Source organism: Macaca nemestrina, chromosome 9, assembly GCF_043159975.1.
Source record: "Macaca nemestrina isolate mMacNem1 chromosome 9, mMacNem.hap1, whole genome shotgun sequence".
Classification (NCBI taxonomy): domain Eukaryota; kingdom Metazoa; phylum Chordata; class Mammalia; order Primates; family Cercopithecidae; genus Macaca; species Macaca nemestrina.
In genome coordinates this window covers 58,521,545-58,542,059 of record NC_092133.1, presented here as the reverse complement: position 1 = coordinate 58,542,059, position 20,515 = coordinate 58,521,545, and the positions used below count along the sequence as shown (strand labels likewise).

General features: G+C 41.0%; 1 protein-coding gene across 2 annotated transcripts in view; it reads right to left on the bottom strand.

Annotated features, from left to right (window-relative positions):
* LOC105466165 (zinc finger protein 365) overlaps positions 1-20,127 on the bottom strand; it is a 28,089-nt gene extending 7,962 nt beyond the window's left edge. Inside the window, exons 1-3 of one of the 2 annotated variants that reach the window (XM_011715144.3) lie at positions 19,943-20,127; positions 17,470-18,225; positions 5,881-6,061 (exon numbers count right to left, since the gene is read on the bottom strand). In XM_011715144.3, the coding sequence (XP_011713446.2) occupies positions 5,881-6,061; positions 17,470-18,212 (924 nt within the window). In that variant the 5' untranslated portion in view covers positions 18,213-18,225; positions 19,943-20,127. The remainder of the gene's footprint in view (positions 1-5,880; positions 6,062-17,469; positions 18,226-19,942) is intronic. The other variant, XM_011715143.3, reaches the window with a different exon arrangement.
* Positions 20,128-20,515: the final 388 nt, after the last annotated feature.

The following is a 20,515-nucleotide window of genomic DNA, read 5'->3' as shown; positions in this document are numbered from 1 at the left end:
AAGTGTTGCATTTATGTCCTGCAGGTTGCTAAATCAGGACTAGCAGTAATTCATTTAACACATATTTACTGGGGTGCAGAACTTACTGGTACTGAGGAAACTGCTCTCAGTGAGGAGGGGGACACAATTACCAAATAAACAAATGAATATAATTTTACATAGTGCTAACTACCGCAGGCTGAATATCCCTAACCCAAACACACAAAACCCAAAAGCTCCAAAATGTGAAACTCTTTGAGAGCCAACATGACCCTCCAAGGAAATACTCACACTGGAGCATTTTGAATTTCTGATTTTGGATTAGGAATGCTGAACCAGTAAGCTGCATGCAAGTATTTCAAACTCTAAAAAAATCTAAAATCTGAAACATTTCTGGTCCCAAGCATTTCAGATAAGGTATATTCAACCTGTATGACAATGAAACAGACTGTTATAAGAAAAAATGGTCTACAGGGTGTGCACACTGTCTCCTAATATGGCTGACTATGGTTCAAAGCAGAGTTTAGAGTACTATACAAGGAAACAAGGGGAAACCATATCTGTCTAATCCTTTCAGAAATCACATACCTCATTCTTGGTCTTCCTTGGGCAACGTATCCTCCTTCCAACCCTCAAACAGTTCCCTCACCACAGCCTGACCATGCCCCACTCATACACAGCTCTCATCTCTAAATTTCTTGCTATATTCTAACTGCACTGTATTTTATTTGAATTAGTCCATTTTTCCTTCAGTAGAGCAAGTCCGTGAAGGTAGATCATATCATATTTGGAATACAGAAGGTACAAACATAAATATTTATTAATTTCCCATTTGTGTATGTATATATGTATGAGTACATTTTTGTGTATGTACTTATGTGTGTATATGCATGCATGTACATGTATAGGTACATTTGTTTGTGGTGCACACATATACACAGTCATGTACTACAAAACTATGTTTTAGTCAATGACAGACTGCATATATGAGGGTGGTCCCATAATATTATAATAAAGCTGGAAAATTCCTATCACCAAGTGACACCACAGCTGTTATAAGGTCGTAGCACAATGAATTACTTGTTTGTGGTGATGCTGGTGTAAACAAATCTACTGTGCTGCCAGTCACATAGAAGTATAGCACATACAATTATGTACAGAGCATAATACTTGATAATGACAATAAATGACTATGCTACTGGTTTGTGTATTTACTACAGTATACTTTTTATCTTTCTATTTTAGAGTGTAGCTGTTCTACAAAAATAAAATGTTATCTGTAAAACAGCCTCAGGCAGGTCCTTCAGGAAGTATTCCAAAAGAAGGCGTTGTGACCATAGGAGACGACAGCTCAGTACACGTTACAGCCTCTGAAGACCTTCCAGTGGGACAAGATGTGAACAGGAATATTGATAATCCTGGCTCTGTGTGCATTTGTGTCCTAGATTTTAACTAAAAAAAAAAAAAAAAAAAAAAAAAAAGCTTAAAAGAAAAATTTTAAAATGTAAAAACAGAAAAAAAACTTATTGAATAAGGACATAAAGAAAATATTATTGTACTTCTCTGGTATAAAAATAAGCACATAGGGCCGGGCACGGTGGCTCACACCTGTAATTCCAGCACTTTGGGAGGCCGAGGTGGGCGGATTACCTGAGGTCAGAAGTTCAAGACCAGCCTGGTCAACATGGTGAAACTCCATCTCTACTAAAAATATAAAAAATTAGCTGGGCATGGTGGCGGGCACCTGTAGTCCCAGCTACTGAGGAGGCTGAGGCAGGAGAATCGCTTGAACTCAAAAGGTGGAGGTTGCAATGAGCTGAGATCACACCACTGCATTCTAGCCTGACAACAGAGCAAGACTCTGTCTAAAAAATAATTAAGAAAAAGCACATAGACCAATGGAACAGAATAGACCAGAATAGAGAACACAGAAATAAAGCCAAATACTTACAGCCAACAAGGCAAACAGAAATATAAAGTGGGGAAAGGCCACCCTTTTCAACAAATGGTACTGGCATAATTGGCAAACCACATGTAGAAGAATGAAACTGGATCTTCACCTCTCACCTTATACAAAAATCAACTCAAGATGGATCAAGGTCTTAAATCTAAGACCTGAAACCATAAAAATTCTAGAAGATAACGTCAGAAAAGCCCTTCTAAACAATGGCTTAGGCAAAGACTTTATGACCAAGAACCCAAAAGCAAATGCAACAAAAACAAAGATAAATAGATAAGACTTAAACTGAAAAGCTTCTGCACAGCAAAAGAAACAATCAGCAGAGTATACAGACAACCCACAGAGTGCGAGAAAATCTTCGCAATCTATGCATCTGATAAAGGACTAATATCCAGAATCTACAAGGAACTCAAACAAATTATCAAGAAAAAAAAAACCCCATCAGAAGTAGACTAAGGACATGAATAGACAATTCTCAAAAGAAGATATACAAACGGCCAACAAACATATGAAGAAATGCTCAACATTACTAATGATCAGGGAAATGCAAATCAAAACCACAAAGTGATACCACCTTACTCCTGCAAGAATGGCCATAACAAAAAAAAGTTTAAAAACAGATGTTGGCAGAGATACAGTAGAAAGGGAACACTTTTATACTGCTGGTGGGAATGTAAACTAGTACAACCACTATGGAAAACAGTGTGGAGATTTCTTAAAGAACTAAAGTAGAACTACCATTTGATCCAGAATCCTACTACTGGGTATCTACCCAGAGGAAAAGAAGTCATTATATGAAAAAGATAATTGCATATACATTTATAGCAGGACAATTTGCAAATGAAAAAATATTGAACCAGCCCAAATGCCCATGCCTATTAATCAACTAGTGGATAAAGAAATTGTGGTTTATATGTACTGTGGACTACCACTCAGCCAAAAAAGGAAAGAAATAATGACATTCTCAGCAACCTGGATGGAATTGGAGACCATTATTCTAAGTGAAGTAACTCAGGAATGGAAAACCAAACATCGTATGTTCTCACTCATAAGTGGGAGCTAAGCTATGAGAATGCAAAGGCATAAGAATGATACAATGGACTTTGAGGACTCGGGGAAGGGGTGGAGGAGGAAAGGGTGGGAGGGGTGTGAGAGATAAAAGACCACAAATCGGGTACAGTGTACACTGCTCGGGTGATGGGTGCACCAAAATCTCAGTAATCACCACTAAATAATTTATTCATGTAACCATACACCACCTGTCCCCCCAAAACCAATAGAAATCAAAAATTAAAAAATAAAAAAAATTTTAAAAAGAAAATATTGTTGCACTTCTATATAATGTTTGTGTTTTAAGCTGTTATTACAAGAGAGTCAAAAAATTAAAAAACAATTTAAAAGTCTATAAGGTAAAAATTGTATAGTAAGCTAAGGTTAATTTATTATTGAGAGAAAAGTTTTAAACAAATGTAGTGTAGCCTAAGTGTACAGTGTTCATAAAGTCTACAGTAGTGTACAGTAATGTCCTAGGCCTTCACATTCACTCACCAGACACTCACTGTCTCACCCAGAGCAAATTCCAATCCCGCAAGCTCCATTCATGGGAAACGCCCTATACAGCTATACCATTTCTTACTTTTTATAATATCATATTTTTACTGCGTCTTCTCTTCTCTGTTGAGATACATAAATACTTATCATTGTGTTCCAATCACCTACAGTATTCAATACAGTAACATGCTGTGTAGGTTTATAACCTGGGAGTAATAGGCCAAACCATATAGCCTAGGCACGCAGTAGGTTATACCATGCAGGTTTGTGTAAATACACTCTATGATGTTCACACAATGACAAAATTGCCCAACCACACATTTTTTAGAACGTGTCACATTGTCAAGCGACACAACTGGATATAATCTTGCAGGTACATATCTAACTAGAAGAGCCAAAATGCTACCCAACTTTTGATTACATTATTTGGCTTGATGAGAAATAATGACTGGCTATGTCTCTTTAAAAAATGTTCAACTTTCAAGCTAAAAAAATAAACTAAGCAAAAGAGGTGAGCAAAAACAATTTTAAAAGAGAGAATGAATGGGCTTCCTTTCTTCCTCCTTGCCCTCCATTGTTTCCTCTCTTTGAGATTCCTCTTGACTGAGTGTCGGAAGATTTCATACATTTCTTAGCTCTGGATGACTTATAATTCTAAATATGAAAGTGTCAATGCTACATTTTAATTTTAGAATTCCTAACCATGAAAGTCAAGTGATGCTCAGATAAGTTAAGAGGCCAAAACAACTTGGAAAGCACTGAATCCAACCCCTTCATTTTACAGAAGAACTACAGGCCCACGAAGACCAACTATCTTGCCCAGTCAGAAGCAGGGTAAGAATCAACCGGAAGCCAGGTATTTTTAGGCCTTTTCACCTCACATCTGGGTACCATAACCTCATGCTCCAACCCTCTCTTGAGAGGGCAGGATGAAAGAAGATGGCAGAAAGAAGCTCAGATAGTCCCTCCAGCCACAGCTAATCAAGGCTGGACACTCTCATGGTTTCCCAAGGAGGCGACGGAGAGGGATCAAGGTGTGACGTGACTTCCCCCTCGGAAGCGTTTCATGTAGAAGACCACAGACATCCACCCAGAAAATAATAAATATGTTACATGGATGAGACTGCTTTGAAAATAGTGCCTCAAACCTCACAAATGTAACACACTTCCTTCCAGTCTCTTTTTGTTCTGGAAAGTTCTGGGGCTTATATCACTGAGCTGCGCTAAGGCCAAGTGTATATGATTACAGCAAGCACCATGTAGGATTTATTCATTTCTTTCCGTCCTTCCTCTCTGCTGTTCCTTCTTTTATCCACCTGCCTTTCATCTCATTCCTTCTTCTGGACAATTAGTTTTATTATTTAATCATGTTGCCTTTTCACCCTGGCTTCCAGAAAGCTCTAAGTAAACTTTTTAATCAACCAGTAGCAACCTTGCTAATCTTTTGATTAGCATAAATGTTGTTGCCTATTTTTCTTTTCCTTATAATAGAGCCCATTTGCTGCGGGGGTGGAAGCAGTAAGAAAAAAAATCATTTAAAAATCTTCTAGGAAGGAAGTAAGCATAAATAAAGTTCAATAAGTAATGGAAATGTTATAAATAAACTGCTTTGGGGCATCCAAAAATCTTTCCTTGGCTTTGTTGTAGGGAACTGTAGAGAGGGCAGATATGACCACCTGCCCCCGCCCCCCTGCCGACCTAGAGTATGGTTATTTGTACCTCCCTCTGCCCTCCAACGAGACCAAGGGAATCCTGATCAAGCCACTTATGAGAACCAGGATCTTTATCCACATCCAGGGATCTCATCTGGGCTCTAGGCATTTCTTAAACTCCTGAAACTATATGCAAAACTATATGCAGGAATCTAACCTAGAACTATCACCTGTGAATCTTTCAGTCTTTTTGAAAATCTATATGAAGAATTTTAACCTGTAGAGACTGTTGAACAGTGTTTGCCTCCCTATTAAGAAAAAAAAAATGTGTATGTGGTTTGATTTTACTTTACTGAATTCATAAGATTCTCTTGAAGAGCTCCAAAACATGGTAATAACTTCTGAGCTACTTGAACATCAAAATTGAAATGAATGATTTCTTTGGATACTTCATCTATTTTACAAATTTAAAAATATATATATATTTCTACCAACTCAGCATGGTGTGGAGTGGGAGGGTGAAGAGGGACTGGAAACGGCACATGCAGCATTTACCTTATTTCCAGGCGTCCTGGACTCCCAGGTAACATTTCCACAATATAGGCATGGCCCGGGCAATACTCTCAAATGATGTGTAGAGAGTCCCTGCAAGTCACCCAGCTCCCTTTTCTCTGCCCTCAGCCCATTCTCACCAAGCACAGGGACCTTACACTTGGTGGCCGGTCCAGGGTGACTCACCACGTGCCCGCTGAGGTCACGGCCGAAGCCAGAGGCCTGCTGGCTCTGATAGTACTCGAGCTGCTTCTCTGCCAGTTCTACCCGCTGTAACAGATTCTCAATAAAGTCCTGGAGCCGGGCTTTCCCTTGAACCTCCTTCTCAGCTGCCGCTTCCAGGAAATGGTTGAATGTGACAACTTCTCTGTAAGGCAAAAATGTCAGAACACAAAATGGAAATATGAGGCAAGGAATTCACTCATTGAACACATATTTATTGAGTGCCTACTATTTGTCAGTTACCACCCTAGGCAGTAGTACTCCATGGCAATGACGAAAGAGGTAATCACCTCTTAGTGATTACATTTAGAGACTGTATTTTAGTAGAAGAAGATAGTCACTATAAAACATACAAATAAATATATGTCAGATGGTCATAAGTGCTAAGAAAATTGAAACTGGGTGCAAGGGGACAGTGACAGAGGAAGGAAAGGAGTGAATAATATTTTAAAAAGCAAAGTTAGAAACGACCTTTTGAATGGGGTGACATTTGAACGGAGACCTGAGGAAGAAGCCATGCAGGTGTTTAGGAAGAGCAAATCAGGGACATGCAGATGGGTATGAGGTACAGTAAGGGGTTATATGGAGGAGGGAGCCAGGTAGGGCCTCACAGGTCACTGTGAGACTTTCGGTTTTATTACAAATGAGATAGGAAACCATTGGATGCATTGTTTTTAAGACAAGCTCTGACTTGGATTTTTAAAGGCGATTGAGAGAGAAAACTCTACAGGGAGAGAAAGTATAGGAGCAAGAGACCAAGCTAAGCACCAAAACAGCACAGCAAATGAGTCATCTTGTCCAAAAGTACATTTTTCAGCTAAGAACAAAACAGCCCATACAGCTACCATGAGGTCAACCCAAAGACCACCAGGAAAACTATTCTAATGCTGACATAAGAGAAGCAATGCATGGGTTGCCCTCCCGTAAGAAGCTGAGCAAAAAACTTCAACTACATAATTCACAAATAGATTACAAATCCAGAAAAATTCTAATAACTTTCTTACCATCTTATATTTTGCTTTCATTTTTAATGGAAATACGAAAATAGTATTTTTTTCTGATTTATAAATAAGCTCTTTATTTAAAAAATTCAAATAACCCATTAGAAATATAAAAAAGGAAAGATCACCTGAAACTCCATTATCGTGAGACCACCACCATTATCTTGTTAGCCATCCTCATGAGCATCACACTCATCCCCAAACACACCCACCCAAGCACACATACACTCACAGTTTTCCTTCTTTTCCTACCTTGCCCTCAACTCTCAATTCCCCTCTCTCCACACCCTCTTTCCCAGGCCGAGGACCCAGTAATCACCACTATGAATAGGTGTATATTGCCAGAGTTCTCTCCACCATATTGTCTTCACTTAATAAGAAGCCATGAATATCCTTTTAGTCATCACCCTTGTATGTTCTGCCAGTCTCCCTGGAGCTAATGAGTTCCATAATTTTACTATCCGTTGGGTAGTCTTTCCTTTAGGCGTCTCCAAAATCTCTCTCAATCTTCAAGGAACGTCCTCTCATTGTTTTTGCCATGTTTAACTTACCCAAGATTCTAAAGACTCTACTTTCTGTCCTTTCAGCTCTTTCAATTTTGATTCGTGAATGCTAATTTTTGTTTATCTAACCTCATTCAGTTGTTCTAGACAGTCAATTAAATTCATTGGCTTCTCTGCATCTTCTCAACCTCCACTTGATCTTTATTTTCCACTGAGCTCTATAATTCTCTTGAGAGTAGAACTTCAGGGAAGTCTGGTTCAGGAAGTCAGAGTTTTACATAAGATCTTTGCAAAACAGCTGGTAGTGACTTCCAGCTCTTTTCTTCTGTACTACCAGTCAGTGTGCCACTTTTACAATTAGTCATGATTTTTCTCTCACAAATATATTACGCCACACTTGGCCATACTGAAACTTATTCTGACACTTCCTATAGAATCACACATCTCTATGAAACTTTGGGAATTACATATTTATAAAAACAGATAACAGGTTGGCTCTAATAATGATTCACTCAAAGAAATGCTAGTGATACCAGTCCCCGTTTTTTCTAGTTTCCTATCCAGGATCAAACATAAACCCTAACTCCATAATAATTTCATCATCTTTCAGTAGCTAAGAAATATCCACACAGAAGAAATAAGAGTCCCTCTGGAAAAGAATTTTTTCAATCATCAAGTTGCAAGTTTATTTCCAGATGTTTCCATATTAGCCCTCCATAGAAGATGTGTACTTTTCAAGGTCTTCATTATTCAGGCCATGAACACAAGTCAATTTTTAAGCCCTACCGTCATTCGCTTTGATCTGTCCTACCTGAGCCACAAACCTTAACTAGCAGCAAAGGAGTGGCAGGCCCATGTGAATGCATCCCCAGCCCTTTCGTGGTTCTTGCTTATGATTTAGGTCCTTTGCGATGGAGTATTCTGGAAATGCACCACAGGAAAATACTTCTTATTTCCAACATTAAGGCTTCAATTCATTTGGTGTCTGAGAATCCAAATTTCTACAAGCCTGTTGTAGAGGTTTCCTGGGTGATATTTAGGATAACTAAATATCACTCCAAACTGTACTTATAGGGCAAACAATCAAAAGTTTAAAAAAAAAGTACCATTTTAAAAAATTCATTTTGGTCGATATTTCCTATATCTTATTATGGAAATCGTTCACATATATTAAGGAAAATATAAAAATTGACCTTTTGGAAGACTCAACTGGGCAGGGACAGAATCAGCTTTTGTTCTCTGTTCTAAGTCCAGCACTCAACGCACTTGTGTTTGACACACAATATTGAATAAGTATTTGTTGTAATTAATGTTTATAAAGGACAAGCAAGAAACTAAAAATGACCCAAAATCCTACCACTTAGAAGTAACTACTGTCAATATCCAGTACATTTTTTCCTGTCTTTTATCTCTGTGCACATTTGCTATTCCAGGACTCTCATGCTATGCAGTCTAGCATATGTAAAGATGGCAACATTTGATGGTTTAATCTCAGGGGATTAGCATCACAAAAGCAAGAGAACAAATTTGAATGCAACACCTTTTATGATTGTGGCTGTATTTTTAAATCACATAATATTTTGCCAGTGGTTCCATATGAAACTTTTAAAAATTAATATTAATGCTGATAATATTAATTTTTAATATTAATTTTAATACGCTCCCGGAATGTTATGCTATGTTATAGAAAAGAAGGATCTTTTTTCTAACTTCTCTCAACCAATTATCTTGTGCCCTGAAGCTGAGAAGTTAATACCCTCTGTATTTTTCAACCAACCTGGCACAAACTGCTAACCTAATTTCAGTTTGTAGATGCATTACATTAACTAAGGTGGAAAAAAAAAAAACAGTTAAAACAAGCTTGATGGTATACTATGATTTTGTTTTAAAAGACAGGTTAAACACAAGACAAAGACTGGAGTTCATCATACTGAGATTGTATAGGGTATCTTTGTTAGATGAAAAAGGTATCAAAACCAAGTGACTAATTGTGGAATATCATGTATGTACATCTCAGATCCACCTTTCATTTACATCCTGTTCAGTCTGGATGAATATCCAGAACCACCTCTTATTTCCCCATAGAATCTTGGGGTTTTTCTGAATGGAAAAGAAAAGGGGTTAAACACATTGCATTTGTAACCTCTTTCATAACTACACTCCAAACAATTAAATATCCATTCAAAGTGCAAGACAGACCAACAAATTTCAAGGTAAGAAAGTACAAAATGTTCACTGATACAGTTTCAGATCCCACATTGCAATGACTCTTTAAGAAACTACCAACTGTCACATTTGGCACAGCATCAAAGCAAAATATCCACGATTATCTGAGAAGGCTATTAAAATACCCCTCCATTTTCCTACTACGTATCTGTGGGAGACTAGATTTTCTTCATCTGTTTCAACCAAATCAACAAATTTGCAACAGACTGAATGTGGAACTACCAAAGTCCAGCTGCCTTCTATGAAGCCACACATAAACTTTTAAAACAATATCGCTCTTTTCACTAAATTATTTTTGGGAAAACAGTTATTTTTCATAAAAATATGTTATTTATGTTAGCATATAATGGATACATGTAGTGAGAGAGTCAAACAATGAAAGAAGGAAATACTGAAATAAACACGTAATTACAAAGCTAGTTAAATGTGACTAAGAAGAAGAGTAATATGATGCTATCGGACAGAACAGTAGAAGACTTGTGTGGTTTTATTTCTGGTTCTCAACCCTGTGACTCAGAATACAGTGTGAAAGCTGGAAGGCCAGATGAGAAGATAAGGGCCAACCTGAGTGAAACTCAATCAGGGTGTGGGTGCCGACCAGTGCTGGGGAAATTTAACTGATTCTAAGCCACTTCCGGCCCCATCTTTGACTTCTTCTTCATTAAAAAAAAAAAAGGCCAAATATTATTAAATCTGAGGTTTTAGTCTTCAGTAGAAAACACGCTAATTTAAAGCAATATTTGACACTAAAAAAAAAAATACCAGTACAACATAAGAAACTGACCTTGAAGCTCATTATGATGCAGAATGATTTCCAGATTTGGAAATCTGTCAGACTGACAGGTATCCAGAAACCAACACAGTAGAAGAGGAGCAATGAGTGAAAAAGTCCTTTCTAGAGAGCCAAACCTTCAGTTAGAAAATATATCCATTCACACATGCATTCATTCATTTACGGGAGGACCATATGGTCTGAAAAATAGATAATATTATTTCATTTTTTACAGATGGAATCCTCTGTTACTTCTTCTGAGATGGGTTAAAGACAGGTTAATTCAGAAAAATCAAAGACATGCTATCATGTGACCAAGACACCCTAGAAACATGTGCAGAGATCAATGGAAATATGTGTTCGCACACTGTGGTGCTCACTGCAATTTTGCATAGGCATTGAACTATGCATTTTAATGAGTGACAACATGCTGATCCTATCATCTATTATAATCTACTATCCACAAACCATTTCTTACGTCTATTTTAACTTCCTTCATTTTTGCACTGAGCCATGCTTACTTTTGGATATGCTGTTCTCTCTGCCAGGGTCATTTCTCCTCCTCTTCCAAAGCCCCCACAATTAATTATCAATTAACTATTCCTCTAACCTCAGACTCTCTTGCCAGGGAGTATTCTCAGACACACGCCCAGGTGTACATGACATGGCCTACTGTGTTTTCCACAGAAGTTTGTACCCTATCACCATGCACATCACAATGAACCAGTGTGCCATTTCCCCATTTGACCATAAAATCAGTGAGTTCGGGACCTTGTGTGCTCCTTCACTGTCTGCAGGTACCCCCTGCACCTAACCTGAGCCCAGCACACAATACAGGATTAATGCATTTCTGCTGAATGCATAAAATGTGCAACTATATCTCTACTTGAAAATCGTTAACCAACACAGATATCCTTAAGTTTCTATTTTCCTTTTCCAGACAAGTAATGGAGCATCAAACCAATGAGTAACCTACGGGTACCTCCTACAGGAATAGGGGGTGGGATCTAAAACTGATGCCTCTCTTCTATTCTTAAACACTTTAACATCAGCTTCTCCTCCCAAAGGCAAAGCTCCACCAAGTTATTTAAATTTCATTTTACATGACTGATTTATGAACCTCTTCAGAGGAATATGAAATGGTAAAAATACCTCTGGCTAAAAATAGTCTAGCTATTGATCACAGAGCACCTCAGACAGACCATAATGTCAACCACAAGGCAAATCCCAAAGCAGGAGACGACCACCTCTGAGCACAGGGAGCTTGGCTGCAAACCATAGCACGGAGTCGGCTCCTGCCCTCTCTTTGGGGCACCACAGGCCTGAATCTGCAACAACTGCACGTCTGGAGGCATGGCCCATCTCTACTCTTCTTGGCCCTTACCTCTAATGAGAAAATCAAACTATTCTCATTGGTTGTAAGTTGACCAATACTATATTCTGAGTCCCAAGGGCATAGAGTGGGGATGTGGTAGGAGGCAGGGGAGTGGAGAAAAGAGAATATGCAGAGACAGAAATCGAAAACTTCCTGGGTTTCCGAATTTTACCATGTGCCAACCCTGAGAGGGTATGCTTGACACCCCATTTATTCTGTATGAGTTTGTAAGTCTGCAAGGAACACAGCCTGAAAAGAGGGGACCCCATTTATATGCACAAACCAACAATGTGGAGCAAACAGACCCTTCACCACACCACTGACCTCTATATCCAATGTGATGTTTTTCTTGGCCTGCTTCCTAGCTATGAATCAGTCTGGACACTACATTGCCTAGTCACTGCTTTAGCTGATCAAAAAATGGGAATGAATTAAATGGCAAGAGGATTTAGTCGTGCAAAGCAAGTTACCGAATCAGATTTGCCTTTTAAAGGCCAGCATTCCAAGGTCAGTTCTGGATAAAAACCTAAATGGGCATTACCTAGCTCAGGCCAACCCCTCTATGTCTCTTTGGTCACACCCCCTAATGACTTGTTTAACATCAGTTTTCCCTTCTGGTTTATAAGGTCCATGAAGGCAGGAACTGGACGCATTTGGTTTACCATCCCATGGTCGGAACCTAGATCAGTATCTGCTGCTCAGCAAACACTCATAAAGATTTGTCTTCTGCATGGCTTTAGGCTGGAATGAGGCAAATGATGAAGGAGAAAGGGAAACAGATTCTATGTGTCACTGCCTGCAAGGGAGTAGGATGGAAATTAGAGATGGAATCACAAAGAGGCCTCTCATTGAGATCAAAGCCTAGCAGTGGCAAAAGCCCTACCCCGATTAAATAAAGACATCTGAGAGTCAAGTGAAAAGCCCTGGACTGGGTGTTCTGGAAGCTTAATATCATGACCACACTGATGATGCCACCCTTCCCCTGGCTCCCTACACCTCAGATGCCAGCTGACATTTTCTTTAATCACATCAGAAAAATAAATGATGTCACCATGGCAGCCCTCTCAAAATAGCAAAGAAGCAAGCCCATACAAAATGGGCCACATTCAGTATTACATAAGTCTTGACGCTTTGGGGAAAAAAAATCACATTTTCAGGACTCTGGCTGGGACACAGTGAACTAATGGAAAAAGCACTCAGCAGAGAGAGAAATTGGATTCCAGGTTCAGCTTTGCTACTAAATCTCTATCCTTGGGCAAGTCATTCCCCTGCTCTGGGCCTTATTTTCAGCATGTATAAAATGAGTGTGTTATCCTACAGGAAACAGGGGCAACCTTCTGGTTCTCAAATCAGAAATCACATGGTCTACCCAGGGGCCATCTCTAGCAGTCCTCCCTGATGCCCCTTCAAGGTCACTCTCTTCTGGCCATCAGTGCAAATTCAGCCTTTCCTCCTCATTTCCTCAGTGTGGCCTCTCCACACAGAAAAATCTGTTCTCTAATGTATTACCAACTTGAAACTGTGGCTTATATTGAGGCACTTCTCAAAACTCCCCTTGCATGTTCGTGGGTATCCCTTATTCTTCCTATACAGAGCACAGACACTTTAGGGAAAGACAGCAAGCATTTTATGTTCCCCCTCACACACCTCGCACAGCATTGGGCACATTACTGATGTTCAATCAGGACTTTTCAACCATATTGCAGAAACGTATATATGTAAATTCTGTATTACTTTTATTCCACTCAAATTTTCCAAACCCCATGGGACCAACTCAGCCAGCAACCTAGCTACTAATTCCATCCTTTCTTGTTAGGGATGCCTTACCACAACGTTTCCAGGATTGATTTACCTGATTACAGGCAGCACTACCCAACAGCTCTGAATACTCTTCAATAAGTAAATACCTGTTTCACTAGAACTTTTAAAGTTACACTGACTTTGTCAAGACAATGAGCAACTTCTCTCCTGGGTTTGCACTCCAAAACCTGCAGATACCTTCTACGGGGATACAATGAGACCGACCAGTATAAAAGTGCAAAATAGTTGACCCTTGAACAATGCAGGGAATTAGGTGAACCAATCTCCTATGCAGTTGAAAATCCAAGTATAATTTTTGACTCCTCCAAACACTTAACTCCTAATAGCCTACTGCTGACCAGAAGCCTTACTGAAAACATAAACAAATGATGAACACAGATTTTGTATGTTACATGTGTTACACACCTGCATTCTCAAAGTAAGCTAGAGAACAGAAAATGTGATTAAGATACTCATAAGGAAAATATATTTACTACTCATTAAATGGAAATGGATCATTGTAAAGGAGGAGGAGAAAGAGAAAGGTTGGTCTTGCTGTCTCAATGGTGGCGCAGACAATAAAACCTCTGCACTTAAGTGGAACTGCACAGTTCAAACCTGAGTCGTTCAAGGGTCAAGTGTATTCTCCATTCAGACAACCTCCTCTGCTATGAGTATATATGTACGACTTCTGCAATCCGGCTGATTCAGCCTATAGATGGCCTCAGGGCAGAAGCAGCCTTTCGGCCTTTTATTTTAACTTGAAAGAAAGGATTTTAAAAGTTGAAGGAAAAAATCCATAAGCAAAAGAAGCTTATGTGAATTTTAAATAATAGATGTTTACTTTTTTTGAAACCATATCTACTATCTGTGTTTCACAGGGTCCCTGGAGTGTAAGTCAATTGTGAATGAGACTGTTAACAACCTACTTTCTCTCACAAATGGGCCTAGGAAGCTCATATGGAAGTGTTTGGCAGGGGCGCACAACTCCTGGTATGGTCCTTGGCAAAATAGGGTCTTCCCTTATCTGAAAGGCCAACTCTTTGGTGGAAGGCACAGCTCTCTGAGGTAGTGGTTAGGATGGAAGAGGCACCCACCACCCAGCTAGGCAGATGCAGTCAAATCAACCCAGTATTAACAGTGTGACAGGTGGGCAGCTCCTTCTGCAACTACATTCAGAGGGCAGGGGCCAGGGGTGGGGAGGCTAGACGCTGCAGACACTGAGGGCGCTGTCCATAGTCCCATTCTTAGACCAAGAGCTCCAGTGTCCTCCCTGGAAACAAGACTCTTTCAGTCCCACTTTATGTACAGAAAGAGTGACTATTTTAGACGTGAATATAGAAACTGATGGGACTGGCCCAAATGAATGTTTTAAAAAAATGAAGACTTGGTTTATGTTTAAAAGTTTAAGGCAATTTCCCTGCACTTTTATTTAAAATACTTTTTCGTTTCTTTTTTAAATATCATTGCTTTTTTCTGTTAGTCCAAAAATAACATATAAAAATCACCTTGTGGCCGGGCACGGTGGCTTATGACTGTAATCTCAGCACTTCAGTGGCTTATGACTGTAATCTTCAGTAGATCACCTGAGGTCAGGAGTTCAAGACCAGCCTGGCCAACATGGCAAAATCCCGACTCTACTAAAAATACAAAAAAATAGCTGGGTGCAGTGGTGGGCGCCTGTAACCCCAGCTACTTGGGAGGCTGAGGCAGAATTGCTTGAACCTGGGAGGCAGAGGTTGCGGTGAGCCAAGATCATGCCATTGCACTCCAGCCTGGGTGACAGAGTGAGACTCTGTCTCAAAAAAAAAATCAACTCGTAATTTATCCTCAGGTATACTCACAAAAATGTGAACAAACATGTACAGGGGTAATAACCAAGGCACTATTTTTAATACAGGGAAATGGAATAAAACTATGTATTCATCAATAGCAAACTGGTTAAATGGATCATGATGCATCCATACCATGGAATACTACACAACAGTCAAAAAGAGTAGTATAGCTCTGTATTTAGTAAACAAAAGATACCTGAAATCTATTATATTAAAAATGAAAACAATTCAACGTGCAAGTGGCAGAACAGTATGTGTCACAATTTCATTTAGAAAAAATGGAATCTGTGTGTATATAATTGTAGGCACACAGGAAAGGTCTGGAAGGGCATTTACGGAACTTAACAGTGGCTGTCTCTGAAGGATAGGATAGGATGTGCTTGGATTGCAGAAGCTATTTTTACACATATAATTCTGTCCTATTCAAGTTTTTCCATGTATTAGTTTTTCAGCTGGTGCTCAGGTGGCAGCCTTGGATTAACCATAACATGTAACTGACCCATGCATAACCCACTTTTATTTAGTCAGATATTTTTAACAATTAAGCATTTTTGAACCCATCACTCCGGGCAACTACTACTCCAGATCTCATGTTCATTATTACTTGTATAATTAGTAAGTAAAATACAACAAATAAATAAGTTCAAAAAATTAATTTGGTTGCCTTTTAAACTCACTGCTCTTGAATAAAGCAAAAATTTTCAAATTTAATTCTAGGTCTCTCTTAACACAGAGTAACCACATCTGCCCTTTTTTCAACAGCATGGTGCAGGTCACCCTGGTGGCCATTAACGGGTCTAGACACTAACTTCCCACCAGGAAACACCAGAAACCGAAAGGGAAACATTTTTCATTAGAGATTATTTCCCTAGGAGCAAAGCAAGTCAGAGGCTGATTCAAATCCATCCTAACTACGTAATTTAAAAAATGTCTCGCCTGAACAAAAAATGTCTAGGCTTCCCTTCAAGGTAGAATGTAAGCATTTACGTGATAGCAAGTAAGATCTCTTTAATCTATGGAGTGTCTCAGGAAGTTTTAATTATTACATTTTAATAGACAACACAAAATAGAAGAGTACCAGAGGGCAAAGAAAGGATGACATTAAATAGATCTCTATAATAGAACTCAAATTATTTGGAAACCTACCTTCTAGGATGTTTCACTCCATCAATTTTAATGTCCTTTGATTCCATGAATTTCTAAGCCTCTATTTAAAACGAAATCTGACATTCTGCATTTGAGAAATACACTGACTTGTTATGTGTACTTTTCTAGTTTGGGTTAAATTTATACTTACTGATAAGGAAATGCTTCTCTAAGTATGATGATTTCTCAAGCAATAGCTTCTATGATCTACAACTTGTGAAAACCTATCTCAACTCTTTGCAAGTGGGCAAAACTTAATCTGATATACGTCATTTTCCAAAAAGTCAAGTCTCAAACTTAAATCATAGAAGTACAGCAATATCAGAAAGTCTTTCCTCTAGGTTTCCTAATGTCTGCTTCTCTCAAATATAAATTAAATTAAACGGATTCTCAGCTACTAACATTTAATTAATCTGGGCAGATAATACAACATGGCAAATAAACCAAACTTATTTATACTGGGGAAACGTTTTTGAACTTAAGACAGCATCTTGCCCTACTGACTTTATAATACAGAAACTGTCAAGAAGATGAGCTCACTCAGCTCACTCTTTCTACCTTCCCATTCAACTCACCCTTGCACGCCATTTGGTGCTAGGAATGGATCCCCCCATGGCTAGGCTGTGCTAGTCTTCTCTCTAAAAACATTATCTGTAGTTTACAAATTCCCAGCTGAAAAGGAATTAGATATTTGACTTTGTTGCTGGGTTGCAGACCATGCACACAGAGGGTAAATGATATCAAAGCCCTGTGCCTCCTGGTCCAACTATATCAATAAGAAATGCAATCAAGGCACCTGCAAATAGCAAAAATCAACCTTGCTTAGCATTTGTTTGTAAGGGGATTGGGGTGCTGCTTAAAGCAATGGGGTTAGCATCCCGTCAGCAACACTTACTCTTCTTTCCTAAGAAGCTCCTCCTCTGATTCTGTCAGGCGTTGCCTCAGTGCAGCTATCATTTGCACGGCCACATCCACCTGTCTGTTCAGGGCCCGCTCTCGTCTCTGAACTTCCTGCTTTTTCTGAGTCAGTTGCACAAAAGCTGCCCGAACTTCCAATAGTTCCGCAGTTTTCTGGGCCAACTCTTTGGTGAGTTTATCAATTCTCTTCTCAATGGTCCTATCCACAGCCTCAACCATTCGATTGAATTTTTCTCTGACATGTGCCTCGAAAGAAGCTTTGGTGTCTGAGGTGGGCAGTCCGGGACCGGATCGTGGCCCATCCAGGGAGTCTGCACGGAGGTCCATGGCAGTGTAGGTCTGCACATAGGACACAGGCCTCTCTGCCACCACCTCAAATGGCTTCCTGTCCTTGGAATGTTCATGTGAAATGCTGTACAAGTTAACATAGCTCGGTTTCTGCTTTACCACGTTGCCACTGCTCTGCAGTTTTCCCGGTTTCAGGAGTTCTGAGGAAGTGACTAGGTCTGTGTCTTTGAGGGATGGAAAGACACTGCATTTTGTCAAGAGGGTTCTTTCTTCGTAGCTGTGACTGAACTCCAGATGGGCCCTCAAGGATGACAAGCTTCTAAATCTGGTATGGTCTCCACACCTCGGGCAGCGGAATGGCAGGCACACAGCAACATTCTCAAAGGACTCCTGCCAGGGATATCTGCTTTCCTCAAAAGCCTTCTGTTGCATTACTCTAAAAGTCCTGGGAGGGGGAAAATAGGTAGTTTACATGTCTGCTGAAAGGCACACTACTAAAATGATTGCTGCTTATCTCCATGACAGCAGAGGTTTTTTGGTTTCAAGTGACTTTTGCATAGAATATTTCATGTTGCAATTCAAACCTACAGCCCATGGGCCAAATCCATCCCCATCAATTTCTGCATTATTTACTGCTGCTGTATCAATTTCTGTAGTATTTATTGTAAACCAAAATGGCAGTGGTAACTGAGACTGAGATTCTGCTCCTAAAAGCTAAAATATTTACTACTTTTACAGAAAAAGTTTGCCATCTCCTACCTAGAATCAAAAAGGTGAGTAACATCCCCTCTTCACAGATGAGAACACTGGAGCAAGGAAGTAAAGCCATTAATCCAAGGTCAGATGGAAAGTGGTAGATCCAGAAGTGGAATTCAAGTTTCCTGCCCTCCTGAATTTGGCACACTAAATGCAAAACCATGCCCCATTTTAAGGATACAATCCGAGATGCGTGAACACAAGAATATATGAAAATTCACATGAATTGTCAAAATGGGTCCTAAGACAGCAAGCTCGGGACCTATCCTCAAGTACAGGAAAGATTACTCAAGCCATGCACAGTGGCATTAAGCCTACAATCAGCTGAACATTTTTCACCCTGAAATTTTTGCCTTTTTTTCCTTCAAGTATTGCTGTGATGACATAAACCAAAGTGCTTATCATAACAATAATAGACCCCATATGTGAGTTTTCCTGAAACCTGGGGACCCAATGTGTCAAATACCATTTGACATAAGTGGGGCCATGGCCAAGATTTTTATTATCATAGAGGGTTCTGGATGGATTTGTCTTGTCTCAGATGCTATTTTATGAGACAACCTCTAGGGATGGTCAATGTGTGAACCAGGTAGGCATCAGCATACTCTCTTAATAACAGGAAGTTCTGGTTTCCTTGTAGGAATTTATTATCTTCACCCTAGCAACAGATGACTGTTGGCAACCCAATTCTGCAAGCAGTGCATATCTTCTATTCTTCCATGAATGGTTTCTACTTAAATGTAACAAGCATTGGACCCAAAATGAGGGAGCCCAGCTGGGGTCTTTGGGTGAAAAGAGTCCTCAACCTCTTCAAAAGCAGAGGTGCAAATAGTCCCCAGGTAGCGAGGCGGGCAAGGCTTCTAGGTGAAGCCTCTGGCCCCCAGAGAGGGTAACCTCTCCCTGTGATGGGTACACCGGGGTGTTTAACCACTGGTTTTCTGGGAATGAGATGCAAACCCTGGCTCAGCACAGGGCCAAAGACGCTGGCAAGAGGTAAGGAAAGGGGAAGTCAGGATTCTAGGGGGGCAATGGGCAAGGGTGGCATTTTGGATGGGAAAATGGGTAATCACACACTTCAGAGCACGCAGGCTTTTATGGGCCCAGGGGAAACCCCAGTCCACGGGGCTCATGGAACAGCCCTAAGTGACTCTGCCAGAGAAGGGCAGGCTGGCAATGACCCTGCCCCGGGGTCCCAGCTCTCCCCGCCCCCGCTCCGCTGCGTGCCAGCCCACGGGTGCCAGAGTGGATTCGTGTGCACACGAGTTCCTGCTGGTCGGGGCCGGGAAGCCGGCTCTCCCAACTCCCCGCCATGCTGCGGGCTCGGGGACCCCCTCCCCAGCCCTGGCCACCCCGGTCGGTCCCCTCCGCCGAGCCGCGGGCGCAGATAGCCGGCGGCCGCCTCTTACCCGACTTGTTGCTGCTGCTGCAGCCGCCGCCGCCGGTGCTGATGCTGCGGGAGCGAAGCGGTTTTCAGCAGAGCCGTAAATCAGACTGAGCCGGGCCGGCTCCCACCCCACGCCGCACCTCCGCGCCGGGACCGGCGGCGTCCAGGGCGGAGCGAGGCGCGGCTAGCCAGCGGGGGCGGCGCTCGCGGGCACCGGGGGCACCGCGCCGGGGGTGCGGGGGTTCCGGAACGCCGCGGCCCAGGGCTGCCACCTCCGCGGGGAACACCCTTGCTCTGCCCAGCTGGCGGGAGCATCATCTGCCCGCCCGCCACCCAGCCGGGAGCCCGATCCGACTCAGGATTACACTGACATCACTGCGAGAGATGCTGGGATCATTCCCCGGGGGAGGGAAGGGAAGACGCGTGTCAGCCTCGCAGTCGCGGCGCTTTCTGCAGGCCCTGGCAAGCTTTTTTGCACTTAGTTTAGGGGGAGCGGGAGAGTGTGGATGAGGATACAGCATAGCTGGGCATCTTCTTTGAAAATCTGGCAGTTGGAAGGCCTGGGTATTTAATTAGGACCTCTTCATCCCTAGCA